Source organism: Diuraphis noxia, unplaced genomic scaffold (genome assembly GCF_037042655.1).
Source record: "Diuraphis noxia isolate RWA-SAM2 unplaced genomic scaffold, SU_Dnox_SAM2 contig0004, whole genome shotgun sequence".
NCBI lineage: Eukaryota > Metazoa > Arthropoda > Insecta > Hemiptera > Aphididae > Diuraphis > Diuraphis noxia.
The window spans coordinates 71,891,421-71,918,571 of NW_028301714.1; the positions used below are offsets into that span (position 1 = coordinate 71,891,421).

Sequence of the window (27,151 nt, forward strand, 5' to 3'; positions counted from 1 at the left end):
AACGCACTAGCTGCGCCACACTACTGTTCACCAGTAGTGACAGCGGTCGGTCGTCCGTCGTTAGTGTTTTGCGTTTTTTTCCCTTACAGAAATTATAGTTTTTCCGATATTTTATGGCTCCGCATGGCAGTTGAACGGAACCGTCGACAACGATCGAAATCCCGTCGTAATAATACTGATCATACAACATCAAAAACGTTGGTTCTCGCCCCGACGGGAATAAAATTAGTTTTTGAGTTATCGATTAAGTTTTTTGTTCTGTTCCCCAAACCCGTCTCGTGTGCGACAAAACGCCGCGCGAATTGTGCATAATATTGTACAGACCACGGACAAAGTATCGTGAATATGACGTATCTTTATCACGTCCGGACGTGATACACCTCAGTTGTCGTAATATTTTATCATCAAAACATTATAGTATAAGCACACACACACGCACACCCCACCCGATTGTCGGTTTTCTTGCACGACATAATAAGCTCGCGCCGCTTGGTAAGTGCATCGGAATAATATTATCCAATACGCGTGTCTCGCATACGGAGAAGCTATGGCGACCGACGTCAAATACAGGACCGATGACGCGTCCAACAACAACGTGACCGGAAAAAAAGCGCAATTATTCCTAAAAAAGGCCGAAGTCGACTTGTCGTTCGAAAATCTCACCTACACCGTAAATACGTTCAGCAAGTTCAAGAAAGGTTAGTGTCGGTTTTGCGCCACTATATCACATCTTATGTTCTAGTATTATTTTAATATATTGACGGAATTAGTAGGTATGAATAATAGGCAATATGCCAATAATATTATACTACCTATTATAGTATATTATTAAGGCACCTACCATTAAACAATAAAATCATGGTGTAATATGTACATAGGAAATCACCGGTTCTTCATGGTATAAGTTCCTAATACCCATATAGTAACTACTTACAATAATATGTCAATGTACTTGTTATATTATAATGCAACTGTGTGTATACAGTTAGGTACTGCGTTAGTTGTACAATTAAAAGTTGTGTAGTACCTACCTGCCTATAATTTATTGAATCAGTTTTATTTTAGCGTTATATTAGTCAATTATTTACACGAAAAAATGATAACGATGGCTTGTGCAGATAGTAGGGTTTAATAGTATCTCAAAATCAACTGATTTTCACACAAATGAACACATCATATTAATAGTATAATGTGTTTACTATTGTTATCATTGTTTTTAGATCCACTAGTGGAACGTGTGATAAAACGACGGTTATATAACCGAAAACTATATTTAAAAATCAATGTTCGGAGGAAGTGAAATATTTTTAACGAGACTTTCGAGAAATGTTGGTTGTAACGTGTCTTTAAATATAATGGTTATTAATATTGTTACATTGTTACAGGTCAAATATAACTATTAGGGCTAAGTAGGTACGTATAAAATATGTGCACTTAATTATGCATTTTATATTTGTATTGTATAGAATAGTTTTTTTTTTTTTTTTTTTGAGAACTATTTGGTAGAACCAACATTGAATATTAAATATAATGTTCTAAGAATATAGGAAAAAAACTATAAATTTCTATGGACGTAAGGAATTAATGAAGCAGAATTTAAAATTTAAATTCATTGTATTAAAAGTTAATTATAATAGTTATTAATAATGGTTATTAATTTCATTAGGTATCGAGTTAAGTATACAGAATTATACTTATAGCCTATAGGAGGTATATTACAGAACATATTATACATCTTGCTTATATACTAAATAGTAAATAAGGAGGTAATACACATACGGCCATACGGGTGTACAATAAATTAGTTCTCAGACTTTTAGTAAGAAATAAAATAAAATAATACACAATATTATATTGTATTTATAATATGATATGTAAACTGTGGATCATATTTAATAGGAAAAAATTATTTTTATAAAAAAAAATTTAAAAATGATTGTCAAGGTAAAATACGGGGTCAAGTTTATAGGAATAATATAAATAGTAATATAGGTAGGTACAGTTAAAAAAAAAGGTCAAACTCTGATTATTTGTAGTTATGGCCTATGGGCTGAGGAGCTGATAAAAAAAGCACTTTGTTATAATGTATCAAATACATTATTACAAAGCTAGTAAGGATACATAAGCTACGTGATGGTCACTTACTACGCTTTGTTATCATCCTAGAGTAAGATAGTAGGTAGCGTAATATTATTATTTGTTAGGCGCTTAAAATTATATCGTTTCAAAAAACGATTCTGAATGAAACTTGTCGGCTTATAACGTCCATAAATTAAAGAACGTTTATAACTTTTAAGCTGCTCGTTCAAAATGTGTAGAATATAGTAACGCAATTATTTTTTTATTATTTCAAGAAAAACAGTCCGCAGCAACTGTGGCCATTAGACGAATTAACAATATAATATGATATGTATAATACTGTGATATTGTATTCAAATGTTAACTATAGGATATTAACTAGGCCAGGTACTCTATCGTCCAGTATGATCGATATAATTATAAATAATCTGATTTAGAAAAATAAAAAATAAATTCAATCCACCACATATAGTATACATTTTATTTTTAGTAAAAATATATTACATCCTATTCCTAAACAATTATTATTATTATTTATAACGTTTTTGTTGTTTTTCGTTTGATATATTTATATAGAGTTCCGCTCATTATCATTTTTTGGAATGCATTCGAGGATTTATCATTATAGTTTTCCATTATGAATACCCACACAAATTTAATATTTTCGAATAATTTAATCTACTAAATACACATTGGGATACATATTTGCAAATAGGAATAGTATTTGGTTTAAAAGTTTAATTTGATTAGCCATTAAAAAAATTATGACACCTATATATCTAACGGATAACCTTTAAAAGTATACGTAGTGTAATTTCCACGATGTTTATGGGCTCAAAAAAAATTATTTTTTTAATTTTATCAAACATTAAATAAATATAATAAATAATGCGTTATAATTCTCAATGGTTTAGGAAGTGTACTAGTTGCTTAATAAATATTTATATACTAATACATTTAATTCGATGTTCTTTGTCAATACAATAATTTATAAATTCCAAGGTTAAATTATTATTCTATAATTTTGATATTTTTAAATTTCTATATTTCTTTGTAGTTATATGGATTATCTGTGATTCATCACTTTAAATAAAGTCTATGACTAGCTTATAATTTATAGGTATAATCTAAACAAGTTTTAGCAAAATCTTTAGTTTTAACCTTTGTAGTCTTGTAAGTAATTTTTGGAGTAATTTTTGTAAACTTTAAACGGTTTTTATCAGTTTAAATCATAATATTTCTACGGTTATTGATTTTTTTGATTTAATACTAATAAATAATAATATTTTACTCTTATAAATTACAATATACATACGAAAATTTATTGATTATACTCATGAGGTTAGTATTATATATTATATTATATTGTACTTATATTTTGTCATAACTTCCATAAGTTATAATAAAATAAACAATATAATATGAATAATCATTATTTTAAATATTTCCGTAACCAAGGTTGTAGAGGTCAAGTTTTATTGATAGCTCATTAATGAAATAAGTACCAACTACCTATACATACGAGTTAGGAAATATATCAACTTCATAATTACCTTATATTATTCATATCAGAAAATTAACAGTAGGTATTATGCATTTGTGATAGTTTGAAAGCTGTAGTATTTTTAAAATTCGATTATTTCTAATAACTTTGCTTTCAAAATTCAATCATACGACAAATAAACCACTTTCCTATACCGACGTGAATCGAAATAATTAAACTAGCATAGTATTGAATATATTGTAGCCTAAAGATACATTATCATATAACAACTATAATCTGTATCCTGTCCTAGATTTATATTATTATTTTAACATTTAAATATTTAATTTGCACAATGTAACTGTATTCTGTATTCCGACATTAGTTATCTCTTATAAACTGTTTAGCTTTAAAATAAAAATATAAAATATCACGATTGAGCTAGAATAAAAATGATGATTTTTATAATATAAAATAATAATCAAATAACGTACTCTTAAATAATTACTTAAGTTATTAGTTTCGTATACTATTTTAGTAAAACACAATTATTTGAAAAGATTTAGATTGTAGAATGAAGGACTTAAAGCATTTACAAGATATTTATGGTATGCCGTTTATATTTAATTTGATTATTTTAATTTTTAGTTAAGTATTTATTAAAGATATTTTGTATCTTTTGTAACTATTAATACTTATAGGGACAAGTTTACATGCCTTCTCAGCTCATCCATATTGAGCTTTGTGATTAGAAAATGTTTTCATAATACCAGGAGTCTAACTTTTGTTATATATTTTGCATGTTTGACTATTTTTTATGTATTATATTCAAATTTTAATATTCACATAAACATACGTTTTAATGAATATTTTATTTATATATATGTATATATAAGGTAAAAAAATGATATGCCTGAATAGATATTTGATTTATATTAATTTGTGGCCTACATTATATACTATCGATATATCTTCACACATTCCAAACCTATATTGTATATAATTAATTTACTGATAAAGTGATGATGATTTCACCAATTGGTGTCAGCTTGTCAATGTTATAGATATTTTAAATCTTAATGATTTATGGTTATTGTTGTTGGTTTTAGTTTTCCCTAACTTATGTTAGGATTTTTAATAACATGAATTATTAATTTTACTAATAAAAATGTAATGTGATAATTTTTTTTCCTGTGCATCAAATAAAGTTCTTTCTTATATCAATCATGATCTGATTTACAAAATGTCGAAAACTTACTTCTGTATATTACTTCTGTCAGGAAACCTTTAAATAATAATAAAAAAAAAACTAGTAAAAATATTTTTCTTATTGATACCGACGTTATCATATCTTCTTCTTTTCCTTCGCCTTCTCTCCCAACCATTTGGGGTCGGCCACCCTGGTCCTCAATTTCCTATCCGACGTTATCATATGGTAATTAAAATATTTCGGTTTTTAATGTATATTTTATAATTGATGTAGTGATTATGCAAATTTAGAGATTTCTTTAGGGCATGTCAACTTATCTTATAAATAAATATATATAAATGTAAGTCTTTGCACTGTGCACTGAAAAAATCGTAGGAAATAATAATAAAAGGTACTACATACGAATTAATATGAGAAACTTTGTATTAGATTTTCTTGCATTTTGACCTAACAAAATTTTTTTATCTACATGCATATATAAAAAAAAAACAATCTTTAAATGTCCATGGTTAATTCAAAATATATCAGTACCTACCATGTTTAGAAGACATTATATCAACATTTGGTGAAATTTCAAGTATCTATGGTTATTTGTTTCCGAAAAAAAAAAAACAAAAATTCTCTTTTTATCCTATTTTTATTTTTATTTTTGGAACTTTTTACTTTTGACTTCTCAAAGTATCAACTAGATTCACTTTCCTATCAGAAAATATAGTTGAAAACCTACGCATATGCTTACTGCGCAAAAATATGATGACAAACATAAAAATAAAAATTGCATCATTGAAAAATCAATACACTCATTGTCGCTCTGCTTAAAATCTTATGCTGGATGATAAGTAATTTTAATGTAACCATTTTAATGATTAAATTACACGAAGGTGACAGGTGAAGTTGGTGGTGGGTGTAAGGATATATATTGTCATCAGCTGTCGTTATTTATATTTTATGAAGACGCGATGACTGCGTTGTCTGCATTTTATATATATTATTAATAGATATTTTTTGTATGTAATTTTATAACTTGATAGAACTATGAATTATTATTGGTATTCCACATTTTTTTTTTATTACTAATATCTAACCTAACGTAATTAGTTACACTTTATTAGATTACATTTTAGATAATATTATAATATTATACTGTTCAATGTACATGAATGTTTTAGTGCAGTAATAAAACTTGTTGGGGAAAAGTGTTAACTGCCACTCTACTCTTTTAATCTAAACTTGAAATTCTAATTATAGCAAACTATTATTAAATATCTGATTGAATAATATTATATACTATTTACCGAGTACCTGTTAATATATTTTTCAGACTATGGATTTAGTAATAAATTTTAAAACGTAGAATATGTACAATAATAATATTTTCTAAAAAATATATAGGATTTGTTTAAAGCTTTGTTCAGTGATTCATATTATTAAACTCGAGTACAGAATTTGAAAGACACTTTATAATATAATATTAACTTACTCATGGTATGTGTTTATCAATTATTATTTATTATTTTAGATCAAAATAGTGTTATACGTTCAAATAATATTTTATCATTATAAAGACTTAATTGTGTCGTTGAACTCTAGTGAACCTGATCGATATAACACACACACACATATATATATATATCTAATGAGTAATAACATACAACATTAAAATGTGCCAAAGTTCTAAAGTCTAAAGGTTTAAACAGTTTACGGGACGATTTTTATGAGCCTCTGTGACGATTGCAGTCACTTGTTGCAATTAAATTTCTTTACTTTTTTTTTTTTGAAATTGTTTTTTGAGTATAAAAATCATTTTATCTGATATTGTATTGTTTTAAAAATCAGTTAAACAACATTGAATTAAATTTTAAAATAATGAATTAATATATGCAATAGGCATTGTATAAATAAAGATGAGATAAAAAATATAATAAAAAATCTAAAAGATAAAACAGCATCTGGCTTTGATAAAATATCAGTTAAAATAATAAAAAAAATTGAAAATCATGTTGCAGAGCCACTACTGTTCATACTCAATTTATGTATAAAGCATGGCTACTTCCCGAACAAATTTAAAACAGCTATAGTTAAACCATTGTATAAATCAGGAAGTAAAGATAACATGTCTAATTACAGACCAATATCTATATGCTTTGCAATTTCTCTAAGATTCTTGAAAAAATAGTAAAGTCTAGACTAATCTCTTACTTAGAAAAATATAAACTTTTATCCCAATTTCAGTTTGGCTTTCGACCGGGCAGGAGTACCATATATGCTTTATATTCAACAATACAATTTATTTATGAAAAATTAGAAAATAGTGAAAAAGTTATAGCAATATTTTTGGACTTGGCTAAAGCTTTCGATACCGTAGACCATGGTGAATTAATTAATATTTTGCCAGGTTTTGGAATAAATGAGGAAAGTCTAAACTGGTTCTCTAGCTATCTGGAGAATAGAACACAGTTAGTTTCAGTAAATAACGAATTAAGTAATAAAAAGAAAATTGATTGTGGTGTCCCACAGGGCAGTGTTTTAGGACCAATTTTATTTATCTTATATATTAATACTATTTGCGACTTAAATACAGGTGGATTAGTGGTTACCTATGCTGATGACACTTGCCTTCTTTTTTCCGGAAAGTCTTGGGAAACAGTAAAGGAGAAAACTACAATAGGTTTAAATAGAATATTCCAAGAGCTAAACAGTAAAAAAACTAACCTTAAACATTAAAAAAAACCAATTTTATTGCTTTCTCTATCAATAACACCTTAATTCCCATAAATAATATTCTTATACATACATGTGGTAATATTAACTCTAATACTTGCAAATGTCAAGAAATAATAAGGGTAACTTGTACAAAGTATTTGGGTGTTATTATAGATTCTATTTTGAGATGGAATATACATGTTGAAAATACAGTAATGCGCTTGAGATCTGTAATTTTCAAACTCTATAAATTGAACAAAATTCTACCTATGGAAGTCATGCGTACTGTATATGAGGCACTCTATAAGTCTATTATTCAATATGGTTTAATAATCTGGGGAGGATGTACGGATAATGCAATAAGACCTCTAATAGTACAACAGAACTCAGCGGTTAGAATATGTTTAGATAAAAAAGAGAGACAAGGCTCATCAAAACTTTAAGAGTGTTGCCAGTTAAAGTGCTGTATAAGTTTTTTGCAATTGTTAATATCTCTAAACAGTGTATACATAAATCTGAAAACAAAAGAGAATTCAGGGCATATGATGTTGGTATTAAGTACACAAATAAACAATTCAGCCAAAGATTTATTGATTACTTAGGTCCAGTTATGTATAACTCTTTACCTTTAAATATTAAAAAAAATATTTTTGATAATTGTAATCCAAAATGTTATAATATTAAATTAATTAAAACAATTGTTAAAAATTGGTTATTAAGTGAATTTGTATAAATGCAAACTTTATTATAATATGTTATGTGTAAACTTATTTTTAGTGATATAATATGTCAACATGTACAATTAATTTATTATTCACTAGTCATTGTATACTGTAACTCATTTAATCCGCCACAAGCTTTGTTTATTGGGTTAATTAATCAAGCTGTAATTTTTCATATAAATTATCATAATATGAAATGTAAAATTTGATAAATTAATAAAAAAAATTAAAAAAAATTTAAAAAAAAATTTCTCAATATATACATACATATATATATTATATGTGGGTACTTACATAATTGTAACAACAAGTTACGTCCTGTTATACACACTTTTAATTACTTATTACTTCTAATTTAATATCTCATAGTATCACAATTCTCAGTATCCGTGGGTTGGTTTAAATTATTTTAGATCATTATGATTTCGAAATTATCATTTTGTTGTTCAGTAGATTTTGAATGTCAACAATTTATTTAAAGAGTTCAAATCAGTAGTTTAAATTATAATTAATTTAATTTATACTCAGCACGATTTATAAGCACGATTTTTTTTTATAAAATATTTTTTTTTTAAATGTTATTTTCAATTTATTTTGTATTTGACATGATAATTGAATATAAGTATATAATTATGCATATAGATACGTGTTATTTGAACTTTTAAATTCTTTGTTGATTTCCAAATCGTATTTAAATATTTCAAGTGCCTATATACTACAATACGTTAATAATAAAAGATGATGTTTAAATATTGTATTATTCATTTTCGTGTTTTTCTGTATGTAAATATTTTTAAATTTATCACGAGCATATTTTACTTACTCTTTAGTCTTTTTAATGTATAGTTATCAATTTTCAAGGTTAGGACTTGGCTTATGTTTTTTAAAATTAAAATATTCATATAATGGTTTGAGAGTATAATATCTATTTCAAATGTCAAACAAGTGATTTTGGTAACTGAAGTCTTTGGGGTATAGTATAACGTTTTTCATGTACTTCACGTTTTGTACGTATAAAAATCGAATGGCGGCGTGAATCGTTTTAACAAAATTATATTACGTCAATGTTTGAGATCAAAACAAATATCAGTTAATGATTAGGTAAAGTAAATTTGGATTTTGTCAGAAAATGTTTAGTACTTACATACACACTAAAATGAATCATACAAGTAATACTCGAATTCTAATGTGTCACTGTTAAGACGTCGATTGAGTGATGATGTGTTTCTTCGTCATCTCTCTGCACCTATGTATGCACACGAATCGCCGTGCGTATTACATAACACAATTGGATCATCTGTCTTTGTGGATATCATTTGCATGAGCATAATTTTTTGATTTTTGTTTGTTGGGCCATCTGTCATTTACAACTATATAACTTGTCACTTGTACTACATCCATCATTTAAGTCAATAAGGAACTAAAGTATTAAGTCTAATCCACATGCCATAGACGTCGAATAAAAAGTATGAAAGCTTTTTTTCTATTCAATAAACATTTTAATATCAAAGTATTAGTTCCACCTAAGAATCCATAGTACCTACAGACATTTTTTATTCATAAAAGATGTATTTTTTTAAATATACATATATAGTTATATTTACATTTTACGAGCATGTTGTGAATAATATTTTTTTCTTAATAACTGTAAAAGATTATAATTTTGATTTAGCTAAAAAGTTAATAGGTAAATTAAATCTTTAAAAATAATGATTATAATTAAACATCATTGAAATTGAAATTACACAAGTCATTTTAATGTTCGTACAGTATATTTTTTTATAATGACTATTATATTATGGCTATATATTATAACAATTTTTCAAATAGCTAGTGATGGAAATAGAGTTATTTTTCTGGGTGTAAAAGATTTTCTTTACTTTTTGTGACTAATGCGCGATTTATATTTGTTATAATTATAGTCTATATTTTTTAACTAAATAATAGTTAATATATATGTTAACAATCGTGATTTTTGAATTGTGTACCAAAACTAAAATTAGGGTAACTATATGATAACGTATACTAGTATCTCTGTGTTTGGCCACACTCTAGAATAATTGTATATTAAAATATTATAATATTCACAGAACAACGGATAAAAGTGATACGTGACGGTTTTCGATAAATAGTGAAAAAAATTTCAATATTATATATATATTATATATACACCTACCGAAATACGCCCATACGTAAACACCAATAGCTTACGTCTGAGTTATAAGAGGAAGTGGTATACTCTCCTTCCTGTTCTGGCGATTAATCGTCCTTGATAATAACACCGTACAATAATATTGTATTAGTTGTGATATTAGTTTTTATCATTGTTAGGATATAAATCATATTTGTGTGATTCAAAATAATAACTCTACGTATCACCACCTACGCCGGCGCCGATGACACGTACGATATTTTGATATGGTCGGCGCGTATCGCGCAGATGCGTGTGTGACGTCTATACGGAACGGACAATGCACATGATATATATTACCATGAAGCGCGACATACACTATGGTAATAATTTTGGTAGACGTAGTTTTCATTGTCACTTCTGGTTTTTGTTTGTGATTTTTTTTTTGATCCCATCATTCCACGTGACGCATGCGATTTAAAAAATCGGTTCCCATTTGTCGTATTGTTATTGCCATCCTTTAAAAAAATTTTCTTATAAAAAAAAATTAATTTTACCTATTGTAGTAGATGTGGTCTTCCGAAAATACTGAAATACGATTATATTTCCGAACTTATAGAACGAATACTAAACATGTTCCAATGAGTATAACATCTTTCAATTAGTGCTTTTGACCTTGAAATTATAATAACCTCTGTAACACACCTTATGTAATAATTAAGTCATTATACATATCAATAGAAAACGTTTTACGGCCAACATACATTTTTAGAAAAACAATACATTCTAATATGAAAAGAAAACTAAAAAAAACTTTTATGCTGTAATAAATTAAGTATATACATTTATGAATCACTGTTTATTCATTTTATTAATTATTTTATTTTAAAGAAAATAAAAAATTAAGTATTGATACATGTATTTTACTTTATAACTACCTATTTGAGAATTACTTAGTATCAAACTATATCAAGTTATATTCTAAATAAAATTAATTTGGCACCATCAAGTACCTAAAAAAAAAAGTTTTAAAGTTTTAGAATGGTAAACGATTAGACAATAAGAAATACTAAGATTCCAATACTGTTTTTTTCATATATTAAACTAGAATATTCCTGGATTTGGAGAATAAACTACACCTCCCCATTTTAGATTAACGTTATTGACTAAATATTTGACTTATTTAGTTAATTATAATTTATTTTTATGTTGTTAATTAGTAACTATTTAGTTCTTAGTAAATTATTTAGCTTAGGGAAATCAGTTGCGTGTTTAGAGGGTGGGTCCGGTGGGCATGTGCCCACCCACATTTTTATATAATTAGTACTTATATAGAATAGAAATACTAAAACTTATAAATTGATCAAATTTTAGTATAAGGAGGGGGTAAAACCATTCTGAACTTAATTTGTGTGGCCCATCCACAAAAAAAGTTCAGGACACGCCATTGGGGGAAATGATTCTATTAGAATACTAATTACGCATTCAGTCGAAATATATGGATCATAATGCCTATGACCTACGTATATGGTTAAAAATATGGAATACATGATAATGTTTGCAAATAGTACATTCCATAATATGACTTTTAAAATAGATATGCATTTAAAATTAATTAAACGTCATAACCAAGTAATTAGCAATATTTTATACAAATTGAAATTATGAAATTAATTATTAATTATTAATTAATTAATGTGGCAAACTGGAGTCTCGGTAACCTTGAACCGGTTTGCTTTCTGTAATGTCAATGGCCGACTAACAATAATAATCGAAAGTCTGTATAATAATGAGGTATTATGTAATAATACTATACATATAATACAAGAGATAAATCTCAGACTTCCGAGTTTTATTGGATTTAAAACAATATTTTATTTTGTATCTATATACATATATGTTATACTGTTGAAACTTGTTGGTTGATAAGCATATAAATTATAATCAATAAAGACATATTGGCTGTCGTCTAACCCCTTCTTATTGGCTATTAATAATTGTTGTTCGTAAATAGTGTTGTAGATGATGTGGTATTAAGCCAACTAATTCAAATCCCTGGAGCTTCATGCCAAAAATAATTCTAAAATTATCTTGAGTAACATATTATGTTAGAAAACGTATTTAAATGTTTCTAAACAATTAAACTACCTACCTACATATAACTTTCTGGTAAATTATTATATCGTGTACCTATCTCATTATTTATATTATGGTTTTACGTTTTGAATTGTTCTATTTCAATTATTTAATGTCTTAACTAGATTTTTAATTCAAACAATTCTATTTTCATGTAGATAGTATATCATATAAATAAATAATAATGATGATTGAGGTATATTACGAGTATATTAGTATAGAAATATAGAATAAAATATCTGTTTTTTTATGACAGATGCTTTCATAAGAATATATTACCTAAAAGTAATAACAATAATTAAATAATAATAAACGATTTAATATTTTATGAAAAGTTATGTATATGTTTAAACGTATCACAGGGTTACTAGAAATCATTAATATTTTGAAATCTATATTATATTTCTATTGTGTACCATACCTAGCATTAACATCATTGGATTTTTTTGAACAGAGTGACTAAAGTTTATGAATTTTGAAAAGTGATAATAGTTATAGTTTAATTAATTAAATTAAAACATTTAAACACTCTAATAGCATACTAACAGGTTTGAAGAATTAACTGATATATAACATTTAAAAATATTATAAATTATAATATTGATAAAATAGCAAGTTATTATTAATAACCTTTCTACTTCTCAAATTTATTATTCCCGCATTTTCAATTCAATAAACTTTTATCTCTGTTCCTGCTTCTATCATTTACTAAGTTTATATAATGGCGTTAAATCGGTTATTAATTCATAAACTACGTAGTATTATCGTTTTAACTTTTAAAATGGTTTACATTTTTTAAACCGTTTTAACGCCATCACATACACGTAGTAATTGCTTCTTAAATACACGAAAGAAAAGTATTATAAAGATGTTCGTAAATAACACTTATACTTAATCGGCCATTTATCAAAATTATATAATTTTACGAAATTAATGGTAAAGGTTAGAATTAGAAGAAAATTTTATATATTTTCCAATTATTGGCACTGTGTTAAAGAGATTAAGTTCTATGAATACTTTAATGATATTATAGCCTATAGGTAATAGGAATGTTATATGTATTGCATTGCTAAATAATATCAATAAAATACATTTTTAATTTTTATATCTTAAGTAAATTATGAGAATTGTATATTGAAGATTCCCAATAAAATGTATATTGATTAAAATGTAATTATATAACTTATTCCTATAAATATTATTCATAAATGATTTTACTACCATAATGTATTAGACATCGTTTTATAAAATTTATTTATTATCTAACCTAACCAATTCACTTTTAGATTTTGAGAGTACCTACCTATCTAAGCTATGCGTAATGATAATATTGGTTATACAATTTTTTTATTCAGTGAACATTCAATTTTTACATAGAAGAACTCTATGTCTCCATTATGTTTATATATAATGTGTACAATATGGTCAATATGTATTTAATGCGATTATAGTTGCTTTCAAATCGAGTATGATGATACTTTCATCTTTGTACAGTCAACCAAGAATAGTGTAAAGTGAATGATATGATTTAAACAATTACTGAAAAACGAAAGTAGACTTAAAATTCTTACAAAATACGTATTTTACTATTTATAATTGCAACTTCATAAATTTGACGTGAGTAGTAACTATTAAGTACTTACATTATGTGATTGAATATTAAAAATATTTTATTTGGTTCAGAATTATAAATTGTAATGAGTCGTTTAGACCTAAATTTGCAAAATTTATTTTTGATAATGAAACTTATAATATTTTTTTTCATATTATTAAATATATTAACATTTTTATAAAATTGGTTGCGAACGATAATATATAGGTATCTGCAGGGTAGTGGGTATACGATGTTTTAGAATTTCAGATGGTTTCCAATATCATTATGTTGACATGTTGTAATTGTATTATGGGAATTGTTTCTTGATTATTACCAAAACTATATTATGAAATGTATATTTTAGCATAATTGGTTTAAACTAAAAAATTGTATTATTTATAATAAAAAATACAATTAATTAAAATCTAATCGCTAATTTTAGTACGTCGCTGTCGTAACGAGACTATATGGTATTTGATATAATTCCATGATACTAGTGTTTGCTGCTTTTTCTTATTCGTATAATATATAGACATAATAAAGGATATAATGTACCTAATCTATAATATATGCACAAACATGTTAATTGAATATATAAAATGTTATCGTACTCATACATACAATTTTTATAGTTTAATATGTATTATATTCTGATTCTATTTTTCCAAAGCCGTTTCCGTAAATAAACTATTGGTGATAAACGTTATTGTAATGGTTTTATTTGCTATGGATATAACTTATCAAATTACTTCGAAATCTCTAAACATTATGTATTTGTGTTTATATTATTTTTTAAATATATTCTAACTTAATACGCAGTACGCTCTGTAAAAATATTTCATATGTCTGTGTAAGTTGTACTGTGTGTTTACTTTATTTTAATAAAGAGAGTTATAATATGCGGTACTCGATAAAAATTTAATGTTTTGTTGAAACAATAAAAAAAATCTTAATAATATCATAGTATTATTGATAATATTATTATAAATTCTCAGTGTGCTGCTTATCATATTTGGTGACGTGCGATGGTGATCATAATATTTAAAAATCCTAAGCCCATATAGGTAGTTATAGATTTTTTTCCTTTCGTTTAATATAAAATATTACACACCAAGACCTAGACTAGGTCACCTAGTTGTATGGTTACTGGTGAAGAAGACACGCTATTATACTGTAAACTATTAACCGTAAACAATATTATTATCCTACTGGAGTTTTACTATTCAATTAGGATATTATTTATTTCATTGTATAATGTTTATTTACGAATCCTAGTTGCTGGTAGCAGAATAATCTCGGGATAAGCGTTACCGCCGTCTACGGCCTTCGATCCGAACAATATAATAATATACACATAAGGAGGAGGCATACAGTAAAACATAATGCGGGCAAGTTGAGTGTCACGGCCATCGAATGACCCAAATTATTTTCATGTACGATCTGCGATAATTGATTGGATGTTTTATGTTATATCATAATATGATATAATATTATTGTCCATTGAAGAAAACGAAAAAAATATCTTGTTTATTAAATGCCATGTTATGTAGATGCGCCGATGAAGAGTAAAATTCGTAAAATTGTACGGAAATACTTAAAAAATAAAAAATATAACATGCCTCTATTTCACTCGTGTACCTATCATGTTTTATTATTTTTTCATTCACTTGTAATATATACATATTTATTATTTAATACCATTGATTATTAATGATACAACTTCATCGTGACAAAAATATTTCAATATAACCGTGTAAAAAAATTTTCCAATTATACTTATCGGAGCAGAAAAAAAAATTTAATAATAATCAGAGATATGTGATGTGTATCGTCGCCTGTGGTTGTAGCCTTGAAATGTGCAATGTAAATAAAAGAAAACCTGCGAGTAGAATACAATTTTTAGTCAAAACTATCTATCTGATTTGACAGTGAAACAACCATACATAATATAAAATGAAATAACAAGTGATTTCCGCCTTGAAATTCGTTTCCGTCACAACGGATCGTCAATCCAACAAGGTAGTCGTTACGTTACGTTCTTCGGTGACATTGATGTTCTACAAATCAAAAACAACCTTTGACTACTCTAGAAAAAAAATTACGGTGGACGTGTTGATTGTTTTTTTTTTTTTTAATTAAGCTTTAGGCCCGGGTGGGTGATGAATCAAGATAATGGGTGGTATCAGATAAATTATTAGTTGTACCAGTGGTACTTGGTTGAGCTCGGCTTTTTTTGTCAGACAGTTTTTTCACAATACGATTGAACACAAAATAAATACCTACATTATGACCACGTAAAACATTATAGAATTGTATGCCTACTCTATGTGTTTCACGAATCACTCGTATCATTATGGTCTATTTTATAATCAATGCTCGTGCCTCATATCAAATATTTTCGTGTCAAACGAATATTGTTGATCTCCGATTTTTATCCAACTAGAAAAGTATTGGCGTATTGCTTAATATACCTAGCTACTCATAATAAGATAATATGTTTTAAAATTGGTTCGAAAAAAATGTACGAAATAAAAACTGATTAAATTAGAACTTTAAATTTAATTTGTAATTTAAAATACGAAATAGAAAATAAATATAATCGTAATAGTATTCTACAATTAAAACAAGTCGCAGTTTTCCAATAGAACTCGAATTCAATGATATTTAATTATTTTTTTAAATATATTGGATTTTATTAAATGTTGTATAAAATAATTATAATCATATACCTACACTTATTTATTTGTCATCAAATGATCAAACTATATGCTTCAACTTTCGACAATATTTATAGACTATAATATATTATATTATTGAAGTGTATGTTGAGTCATATTAGGCTTGTTAAATACAAAAGTTTCTCAAACCGTTATCTGTTATCTGATGTCTATTTAAATCCTTATACTTAATTTCTCTAAATATTATATTATTGTGTTTATGTAATCGACAGCGTCGAGTGAAGTGTACCTAACACCGTAAAATATTGACTATAATACTGCACGTGTGTTACGTTTGCAGTTTGCATACAGACATATTATTTGTTATAATTAACCTAATTTACAAATGATCTATGGGTATTTAAATAATTATAATGATTTACTTAAGTTAGGTACCAAAATAGGTATAATTAAAGTGTCATGGTCGGTAAATATTTGTTTTTCGTTTTTAGTAAAAAAAGAGATTTTGCACGGCATCAACGGCTGTTTCCGGTCTGGAGAACTAACAGCCATCATGGGGCCGTCAGGTTGCGGCAAGAGCACATTACTGAACGTTCTCGCCGGATACTCGTGAGTGCATTAAAACAATAATATTTTAATAAGTGTCGTGTACCGTGGTATGTAACCAAGAATTATGAATACATTAAAATCGACTATTAATAAATGCTAGCTCACGGGCTATTGTTTTCTTTGAGTAAAAAATCTAAGTAGGAAATGTAATTTTTGTAAAACAAGACAACCGAGTATTTTGGTTGTCACTTAACGTTGTATCCATGCGACCTTAAGGTGACAAAAATTTATGTTCTAGATACCCATGGATATATAGGGCATTTTGACCATATGATTTGGTTTAGTTATTAAAATTATCACCAACGCTTAGACACATATTATACAATAAGATAGATATACATTTACTTCTCGTAATTCTAATCAATTGTTTAAAATGTGTCAGTGTCGTTAAATAAAAAAATATGATTTCTCGCATTTGTATTTGTTTAAACAATTTATCTACTTAAAGTAAAAATAATATTTCTTAAAAAACGTTATCTTTATAAGCTATTTATTAACCCTGTCTAAACTTACTAACCGTTTAAATAATCCGACTTAAATACATTTTTAAATAACTAAAAAAAAAGTTCCAACCAATCACAAATGCACTACTTATTTATGTTCAAAATCAAATCTTAAATGCATACTTACAAATAAAAGAAATTGCAAAAACAGTTAAAACATTTTACACTAGCTATCATAATTATTTAAATGCCCACCCACAGATCCTAGCAAAAACTTATTTCAATAAATTCTTATCCCCAAGAAGTTAAAAAGAAACTGATATCGTATCTTATTCCTACATTATTATTTGCATCTAAAAAACGAGTGTCGTCAGTAATAACTTCTCCAAATCAAGTTGTTTTTCAGTGTTGGATCATTTTTAGTATCATATACACTCATTATACAAAATTTGTATAGATTATATAAATCAAATAAATAGATATAATCAAATAGCAATTTCTCACTAACTTTTATTATTTAATTACAATCATGACAATAATTGTCAGTTGATCATATTGTTATTGTTAAAACAAATACAAATAAAAATGCAATAATTGTATAGTTTTTTAAATCTCATAGAATAACAATATAGTAATTTAGCACCTGTACAAACAAATTTGTGTACTGTTTACTCCAGTTTAAATAATTATTTGATTGGTTAGTTATAAATGTAAACATGAACCAAGATAGTTTGATGTGTACCTTTACATAATTTTTAACATTTTAAGAACAAATTCAATTATGTTATAAGAATTAATTATTAAATGATTTGTATTTTGATGAATTAATATGATTTCGAATAAAAGTATCAATAAACAATAGCCATTTTATTGTGTTTTGTTCAAGATCTGCATGATAAACATGCAAGTAAACACTAAGGCACGTGAATAGTAAGCCACGTGTAATATTTTATGTATACATTTTTCAAATCAACAATTAGTTAATCACCTTATCATAAATTAATAAATTATACTTATGTATTTTGGACTCAGTTATTTTATTTCTACAAGACAAGTATATGTAACTACTTATACAAGTTACAAATAATTTAAAAAATGCTCAAATACGTTTGTTAATCATTTTAATTTTTACTTGAAATACTTTTAGAATAACCCTCGTTAACTCATTGTTTTAGTAGTATGCACCTTTAAAGATGGTAGAACATCCAAAACATATACAGTTCATGTTGGAAAAATTGACGTGGATGAAGAATATATTTAATAACTAGATAAACTAATTAGATCCCTATAATTAATATTCTATATAATAAATGACTTTAAAGTGAATTTTTACAATATTTACCTATTCAATTTTAAATGGAAAAAATATGATTTTTAAATGCTTATTTTATTTTGTCTGAAAGAAATAATACCCATAGGCAGGTGTACTCAATGTCTCAATTTATTTATTAAGTAAGTACCTAGGTAGTTAAATACATATTATAAAGAACCAATTTAACGTATTTTTATTAATCGTTACAAAAAGATGTGCATACTTTACTTATATGATAATATCAATAATTGGAACTACATGTGATTTCCGTGAACGACAGCGTGGCCAATTAAAATCACACGTCTCGGAGGCAACGCACACTGCATTTTTTAAGTAGTTCGGACAACATCTGCACTTAAATTGCCAGTTACAAAGAGGAACAACTTAATATTTCCGCAATATTTTATTGGTGAATTATTCAATGATACAATATGATAATAATCACATAACACGTATTGTTACATACCTATAATGTATATTAAATATTAACTATAATTTAATTGTAAATTTCAATTGAACGGGGGGCTAGGTCATATTATTAAAGAAGCCCCTCACAATACTTTTATGCTCAATGAGTATTATTATTTTAAAACTTGTAATATGTTGGACAATTTTTTATTTAAATATTTAAAAATAATCAAATTAAATTTTATTTTTGACTATTTTTGATGACCAAAATTTTAATCCTTAATCGGACCCGTCTCATCCCAGAAACAAAATAAATATTTATTCTATTAATAAGTATTTAATTTTCTGTTATAGAAAAACTGTGTTTGAATTTGTTATGTATTATTGTTTTTTAGACAAGAAATAACATTTTAAGGAGCCTGATCGTGTGTATTTATTAAGGGGCAATATTTAAGTAATATCAATTTTATCTGCCACCACCTATTGAATATTTTGTGTTAGTTGTCTCAATGATGATTAGTGTGAGTGTGTGAACGCGATTGTATGTGGGTACCAGGCTATCTACCCATACGCTGCACGCTCGCATGTGTCAACGGCACCGCCAACCAAAAATGAAAACATAATTTTTTACTAAAAACAAACTTTACAGAAAAACTCTCACCCATAGTAGAGTGGTCTAATTTGGATAATTTTTTACAGGGTGCATTGAATTTCGTTTATAAATTTCGTTTCTTAAAACAAATTTGATAACAATAACAAAAGCTTGTGAAAATTTATAGTATTTAAAATCGTATATTTTATGGTTTAGAAATACGATTTTGAATATAATATAATATTGGATGACTCGATTTAAACGTACTTTGCAGGATAAGTGGAAGTTCGGGCCAAGTGTATTTGAACGACTCGTTGCGAGATGAAAAACAAATGGCGAACATCAGCTGTTACATACAACAGGACGATTACGTGCGCGACCTGTTGACCGTCAGGGAATCGATGACGGTGGCAGCCCACCTCAAGTTACCGACAACCGTGTCGGCGACATCAAAGGCCGGCCAAGTGGAGGACCTGCTGGATGCGTTGGGTCTGTCCATCCACGGAGACACCATTACCAAACGGCTCTCCGGAGGCCAGAAAAAGAGACTGTCAATCGCTTTAGAACTTATAACCAATCCGTCGATATTATTCCTAGACGAGCCAACCACGTGAGTAACACACATTTTACGATACACATCATGAAGTATTAGGTGAAAATATTATGTAATTTAGTAAATAATCTTTCGTTTCTCACATTATGTATATTAGGTGTATGATTATTTTAATTAGATAAATGTGAATAAAAAATTTTTTTTTAAAATATAGAATGGAAATTAATAATTATAGACACTTACAATAAATTTACATTAGGTACCTATTATAATATACTTATAAATTATAGTTACATTAAATGCTTTACTAATTATTAATATAGGTATTCTAAGAGTTGATGTTTTTTTTTAAATCATAATATTTTAATCACATTTTTTTTTATTGATTTAAAGTTTAATTTTAAACAAACCGTTATAACATGGTCAGTAATAATATTTGTCAGCTATTTTGTTACACATTGTGTGAACAATTTGGGAGTACTGTGCAATCCCAAATTTGTGTATGTTTTTCTTATTTATGATATAGTTATAAGTTATAAGTTTATAACTTATAAGTATTGAATTATTGTGTACTATTATCAACTAATATACTTCGGTATAATATGTTTCCCATTGTACGAAACATTTTTAAATGAATTTATGAAAAAAAAATTTTCACCAATTGTCAGTTTGTTCATTCATTTAAGAAGACATTTTAATTAACAATTATTTGATTTCGATTCAATTTTTCAAATCACTAATACATATGTACAATAAATCCATTATGCATATGTAATATAGTAATATGACTATATAAATACACATATCTATGATCGTCAATGGATTTAAAAAAAACACTTTTCACAGATCAGTTATGACGTGACTTTTTGAAGGTCACACTTTCCTAACGTTACATTCGTTTAGCTGGTATATGTGTTGTCTTTAGTGTTTGATAAATGATTACAGTAAAAATACACACAAAAGAAGTATGAAACCCGAATAAATATTCTCTTAAGAAGAATAAAACTCCAAGAATACGTACAGGTTATTATAAAATGATCGTTTAGAACCTATTACGTAACCTTACGTATACTTTTTGTTGATTTATTATTATTTATTACGGTACAAAACCGTTGGACCAGTTTTGTTGTTTAACACGGAACAATGCCTTCATCGTATATTATTATCATTATTTTCTTTGTAATTACTCTGATTCATTCATTATGACGTCATCCAGAACGTTAGTGGAGATCTCAAAACAGTTCCTAATATGTTTTTATCTTATGACATTGAGACTTTCCAATTGGCTACATTTCATCAATAAATCGACAGATATTTTTTTCATTTGTGTCATCAACACCTTGATGAAAATCGATATATTAATATATTTAAATTGTGATTGGTCCAACGAGGTACCTATATAATTATGGTCATGTATATTTTAGAACTTTGAGTTCTATTTAAAACAAAATCGTTCTATTTGTTTCCATTGTATAACTTATTACTATACACAACATATTTGTTGATACAAATATATTTGTAGTACGACTATTAACGCGTTATTGGTATATTGTCCATAATTAAACAGTGAATGCAATTATGTTTACACGTAAATCAACTTATTATATTATTTATTTGTTGCATAAAAATATACATAACTTTTATGAGTTAAATTAAAATCCCATGCATATAACATTATATTATACTACAGATATTATAAATGAAATTTATATTATAATGAGACGATAACTTAATTTTCACAGTGGTTTAGACAGCCAATCTTGCAGCCAGTTCGTAACCCTGATGGCTGACCTAGCTCACAACCAAAGTCGTACCATGGTGTGCACACTGCACCAGCCCAGTGCTTTACTGTTCGAAAAGTTCGACCAAATTTATGCATTGAGTACAGGCCAGTGCATCTACCAAGGACCTCCCAACTTAGTTATTCCTTACTTTGCCGAACGAACCATCGTATGTCCACCTTACCACAATCCTGCAGACTTCTGTAAGTATATAAAATTATTTAGGTTTAAGTAGTTAAGTTTTTTTCGCAGGATTTCTCAAAAAAATTATGTTTATTATACAAATTTAAAATTAAATATATGATTTTGAAATTGTTATTCAATTATTCAGTTATGCAATATAAGAAATAATATTTTACAAAAAGTATTATATTTTAACTTATTAGCCTTTATATTTTTTAAACATCCATGTTTACAATTTTTATCGAATGAAATCCATGATATTGTAAAAGATAACTATAATTTCTACCTTGAATTATTTCGGAATGTATAAGTTCAAATAGTTATCACTTGTATCTAGAGTTTATGCATCTATCTGTAAATAAAACGTTAAAGTTAAAATACTAATTAAATAATATTGCATTTTATTTATTATGAGATAAAAACTTAGTGAAATGTTGTTAGGACTTATTTTATCATTTGAGTAATTGATTATTTTGTACTTAAAATTAATCGTATTTTTATTTTTTGTTTATTAATATTAGTAATCGAAGTAGCAATAGGCGAATATGGTACTGATGTACTGGCCAAACTGGCTGATACAACAAAAACCATATACATTAAGAAACACAATAACTGTCATTTAATTTCCGGTGACCAAGAATTACAACTAGAAAATGGTGCGTTTACTTTATATTTATTGTAATGAAGAATTATGATGATGTTAATTTATGTGAAAATGTATTTGGTATTCAGGCACATGTTTGAAAAACAATAATATTGTTGTCAAGAAACAGCCACTCAAAAGCAAGATTTTAAACAAACCTCCATATTATTTACAAGCTTATCATTTATATTTGCGAAATGTAATCATGTACAAACGTAACAAAGTGAGTAAAATATGTATCCAATTGTCAACGAACTGCAATGCACGATTAAATTTGGTAAAACAAATATGTACAATATTTATGAAATTAGGCTGTGCATAATCATAGCAAAAAAATATAATGTTAATCGAAGTAATTTGAGGAAAAAAAATACCTGCAGGAAGTTGACACCATAATATACTTACCTACTGATAGCGTGCGTATTGTACCCTTAAACTTGGCCAACAAGCATATTTGGTGCTTATTGGACATCACTTACCGAATTGTAGACATGTGGTGCACTGGTGCTAAACATTTCTAACAAAACCTAACAAGTTTATAAGAGTTTTTTGATATCATTTTCCGTTACCTACTTCGAAGCTATGGTCTGGTACAATATGTAAAATTGGTCCCAGAAATTCATAACTCGGATAGTTAAGTTTAACAGGTTATATAACCTTTTAAAAATTATATGATTATTGTTAAATGTATTTGGTGGAAGTCTGGCATCAGTCATCAGTGTGGTGTCAACTTCACGTATTATAATAGACTAAGACTTTGAAGTTCCGGAAAAATTTTCCATCCACTTTATAGTTGTGTTGACACGCATGGTTTAAAAATTTCAGTCAAACCTTATGTTGCGGATCTTCGCACACTTCGTCATTGCCATTATTTTTGGATACCTATATCGTGGCGTGGGCAACGATGCATCGGTGATGATCAGCAATATGGTGTTTGTGTACGGCACCAATTTGTTTTTGGTTTACACTGGTCAGATGGCCGTTATCGTGTCTTGTGAGTATTATCTTAATAATTATATCTGCATTCTTTGTTTTGAATATTTATAAATTACTATTTTTTCGTTTTTCCAGTTCCATTAGAGTACAAGGTGTTGAAGCGGGAACACTTCAACAGTTGGTTCAAACTTTTTCCGTACATGATATCCATACTACTGGTTGAAATACCATTTCAGGTGAGGTTACTAAATACAGCGAGTTATGCTTAATGGATTTAATCAATCGATTGAATCCACAAATCATGATTTGTTCAGTATCATTAATTTTCGCATGTTATCATATATATATATACAGGGTGATTTTTTTTATCATGAACCCCTCATTATTTCAAAAAGTATCAATGTTTTTGAAAATAATTTTTTACAAAGTTTCATGTTGTTATAAAAACAATGTTTTTATGAAAAAATTATATTTTTTAATATTTTTTATCCTTATAATTTTTTAAGTTTTTTACTTTTTTGAATGACAACCTAGAATTTTAATTTCATATTCCAAAGCAGAATATTTTTCTAAGTATTTTGATACGTAAAAATCGAATTTTGGACGAGTAGTTTATGAGATAAGTATTTAAAGTTTAGACAAGCGGAGTAGTGGACAAACATTTTGCAGGGTAACCCCGTACCACACCACTCCGCCAATCTAAACTTTAAATACTTATAACTCATAAACTACTCGTCCAAAATTCAACTTTTACGTATCAAAATACTTAGAAAAATATTCTGCTTTGGAATATGAAATTAAAACTCTAGGTTGCCATTCAAAAAAGTAAAAAACTTAAAAAATTATAAAGATAAAAAGTATTAAAAAATATAATTTTTTCATAAAAACATTGTTTTTTTAACAACATGAAACTTTGTAAAAAAATATTTTCAAAAACATTGATACTTTTTGAAATAATGAGTGGTTCATGATAAAAAAATCGCCCTGTATATATACATTACTATTGAAACAATTTATATTATTAAAAAAAAACTATCAATATTGAAGTGGTAGACTGTACTTGGCTGTAACGTAATTTATTTCCACAATAGTCTTAAATTTGGATTGAGTTTTTATTTTTTGATCCCAATTAGTGAGTTGTTTATAAAGCAGTTTTTACATTAGGTGGAACTCAAAGTACAATTTTTTTTATTCAATAGGTGGTTGCTTTTTTGAAAATCAATTAAAAAAAAAACGCGTGCTGTATGATAATTCTAGTTCTAATATTAATTATTATTGTTTTATCGTAGATACTTTGTTGCCTCGTCTACATCGTGCCTTCGTATATCATGACCAGCCAACCATTGGAATTGATGCGATTCAGTTATTTCACTCTATTTCTGGTTGTAACTTCCCTGACGTCACAGAGTACTGGATTCTTGTGCGGCGCTACTCTGCCAGTCAAAGTAAGTTTGTTACTTATTCTAATAATTATATTATAATAATATAATTATAATAATGTCAATCCTTTTTAATTACCTGAGGGATATTTAATCACACATTATGTATTATATTATGCCTATAAAAAATATTCCTATCTTAGTGTAAATTAAATATTATCAAAATGCTTTAACACGGTATAAATACTTATATATTAATATATATATATATATATATATATATATATATAAATTAATCAATAAATTACGAACGTATTGATATAGAATTCATATCTCAAAATGATAATAATGTCTAAAATTTAATTGTTATTCAAATATTTTTTTTTTCTTTCTGAATTTAATGTTTTTCGATTGTACATTTGTACCACGTCATGGTACTTAACGTAATTTATCCAAAATCATAATGTGAAACCATTAAATACGCGGCTATATTTAAATAATATATAATCGGAAATATATCTATATATACAAATGTAAGGTCATGATGCCTAATGAATTTACGTTTCAGGTGTCTGTATTCGTCGGACCGGTGTTTATGGTGCTCTTGTCCGTGTTTGGTTTCGCAATACGATTTACGGACATACCCGCCATCTATGTGTGGCTTCACTATTTCAGTTTTGTACGAGGATCGTTCCAGAGTCTCGTGTACACGCTGTACGGCTTCAGCAGGGGCGTCTTGCCGTGCTCCGACGAGATGTACTGTCACTACAAGAACCCCATAAAGTTTCTCACCGAAATGGAATTCGCCCAGGTGAACATCTATCCCGAATTTTTCTACATATGTTTCTTTTTCCTGTGCACTTACGTGTTGACTACAACGGTCATATGGTACAGGCTGAACAAGCGGTAGATAATATTATGACATAAAAACCAACGATTAGATTGATGTGCCTTAAACCGCAGATAATCATTACACCTATATGTGTATATATTATTTTAAATTACTTGGTAAAACGTTTTATTTGATATGTGTTATGTGTATATAGTGTACGATGATGATTAATATATTAATGTTTTTATTATAATATGTATAATAATAATACATATTTTATAAATTACAGATATGTGTATACTGTATAGTATAATATTACATAATAGGCTTCTATTGATATAATTATTATTGTTATGTACAATACAAAGATAAATTATTGTGATAACTGATAATACTTGAGGTTTATATTGTTTACCCTTGGTATGTTTGTTACAATGACGTTGCTCTGTATTATAAGTACCTATATATATATAGAGTAACACTCATCTCGTAATTAAGTTCCTAGACAATTGTTTTATTTTGTTTTCTTATAAGAAAATGTTTTATTTAGGAACGTACTTATGGCATTTTTTTTTTCGTTTGTCACAAATACGTTAAGTCTTTAAATACCGTTTGATGATATACTTGTTATAATTGTAATGTTTTTTTTTTTTACTCGCCGTCTATTTTTATAATACACACTATTATTAAGTTTTATGTCAAAGCGTTTGTTGATGTTTCTACTCGTATACATATACGTATATT

The 27,151-nt window shown here is 27.1% G+C and overlaps 1 protein-coding gene across 1 annotated transcript; it reads left to right on the top strand.

The window, feature by feature from the left end:
- Nucleotides 1–27,103, top strand: LOC107165951 (ATP-binding cassette sub-family G member 1). Its single transcript, XM_089226373.1, has 10 exons — nt 1–698; nt 17,228–17,345; nt 20,375–20,710; nt 22,396–22,637; nt 23,139–23,273; nt 23,350–23,483; nt 24,086–24,254; nt 24,332–24,432; nt 25,486–25,641; nt 26,144–27,103. Exons 1-10 carry the CDS (start codon nt 548–550, stop codon nt 26,483–26,485), a joined length of 1,884 nt encoding a protein of 627 aa, XP_089082499.1. The 5' UTR covers nt 1–547; the 3' UTR covers nt 26,486–27,103.
- Nucleotides 27,104–27,151: the final 48 nt, after the last annotated feature.

What these genes read in the sequence shown, in the direction of transcription:
- LOC107165951 (XM_089226373.1), top strand. Translation starts at nt 548, where the DNA reads ATGGCGACCGACGTCAAATACAGGACCGATGACGCGTCCAACAACAAC. An exon ending in AGAATTACAACTAGAAAATG is followed by an intron (nt 23,274 to 23,349) that starts GTGCGTTTACTT and finishes TTTGGTATTCAG; the next exon opens with GCACATGTTTGAAAAACAAT. An exon ending in GCGCTACTCTGCCAGTCAAA is followed by an intron (nt 25,642 to 26,143) that starts GTAAGTTTGTTA and finishes TTTACGTTTCAG; the next exon opens with GTGTCTGTATTCGTCGGACC.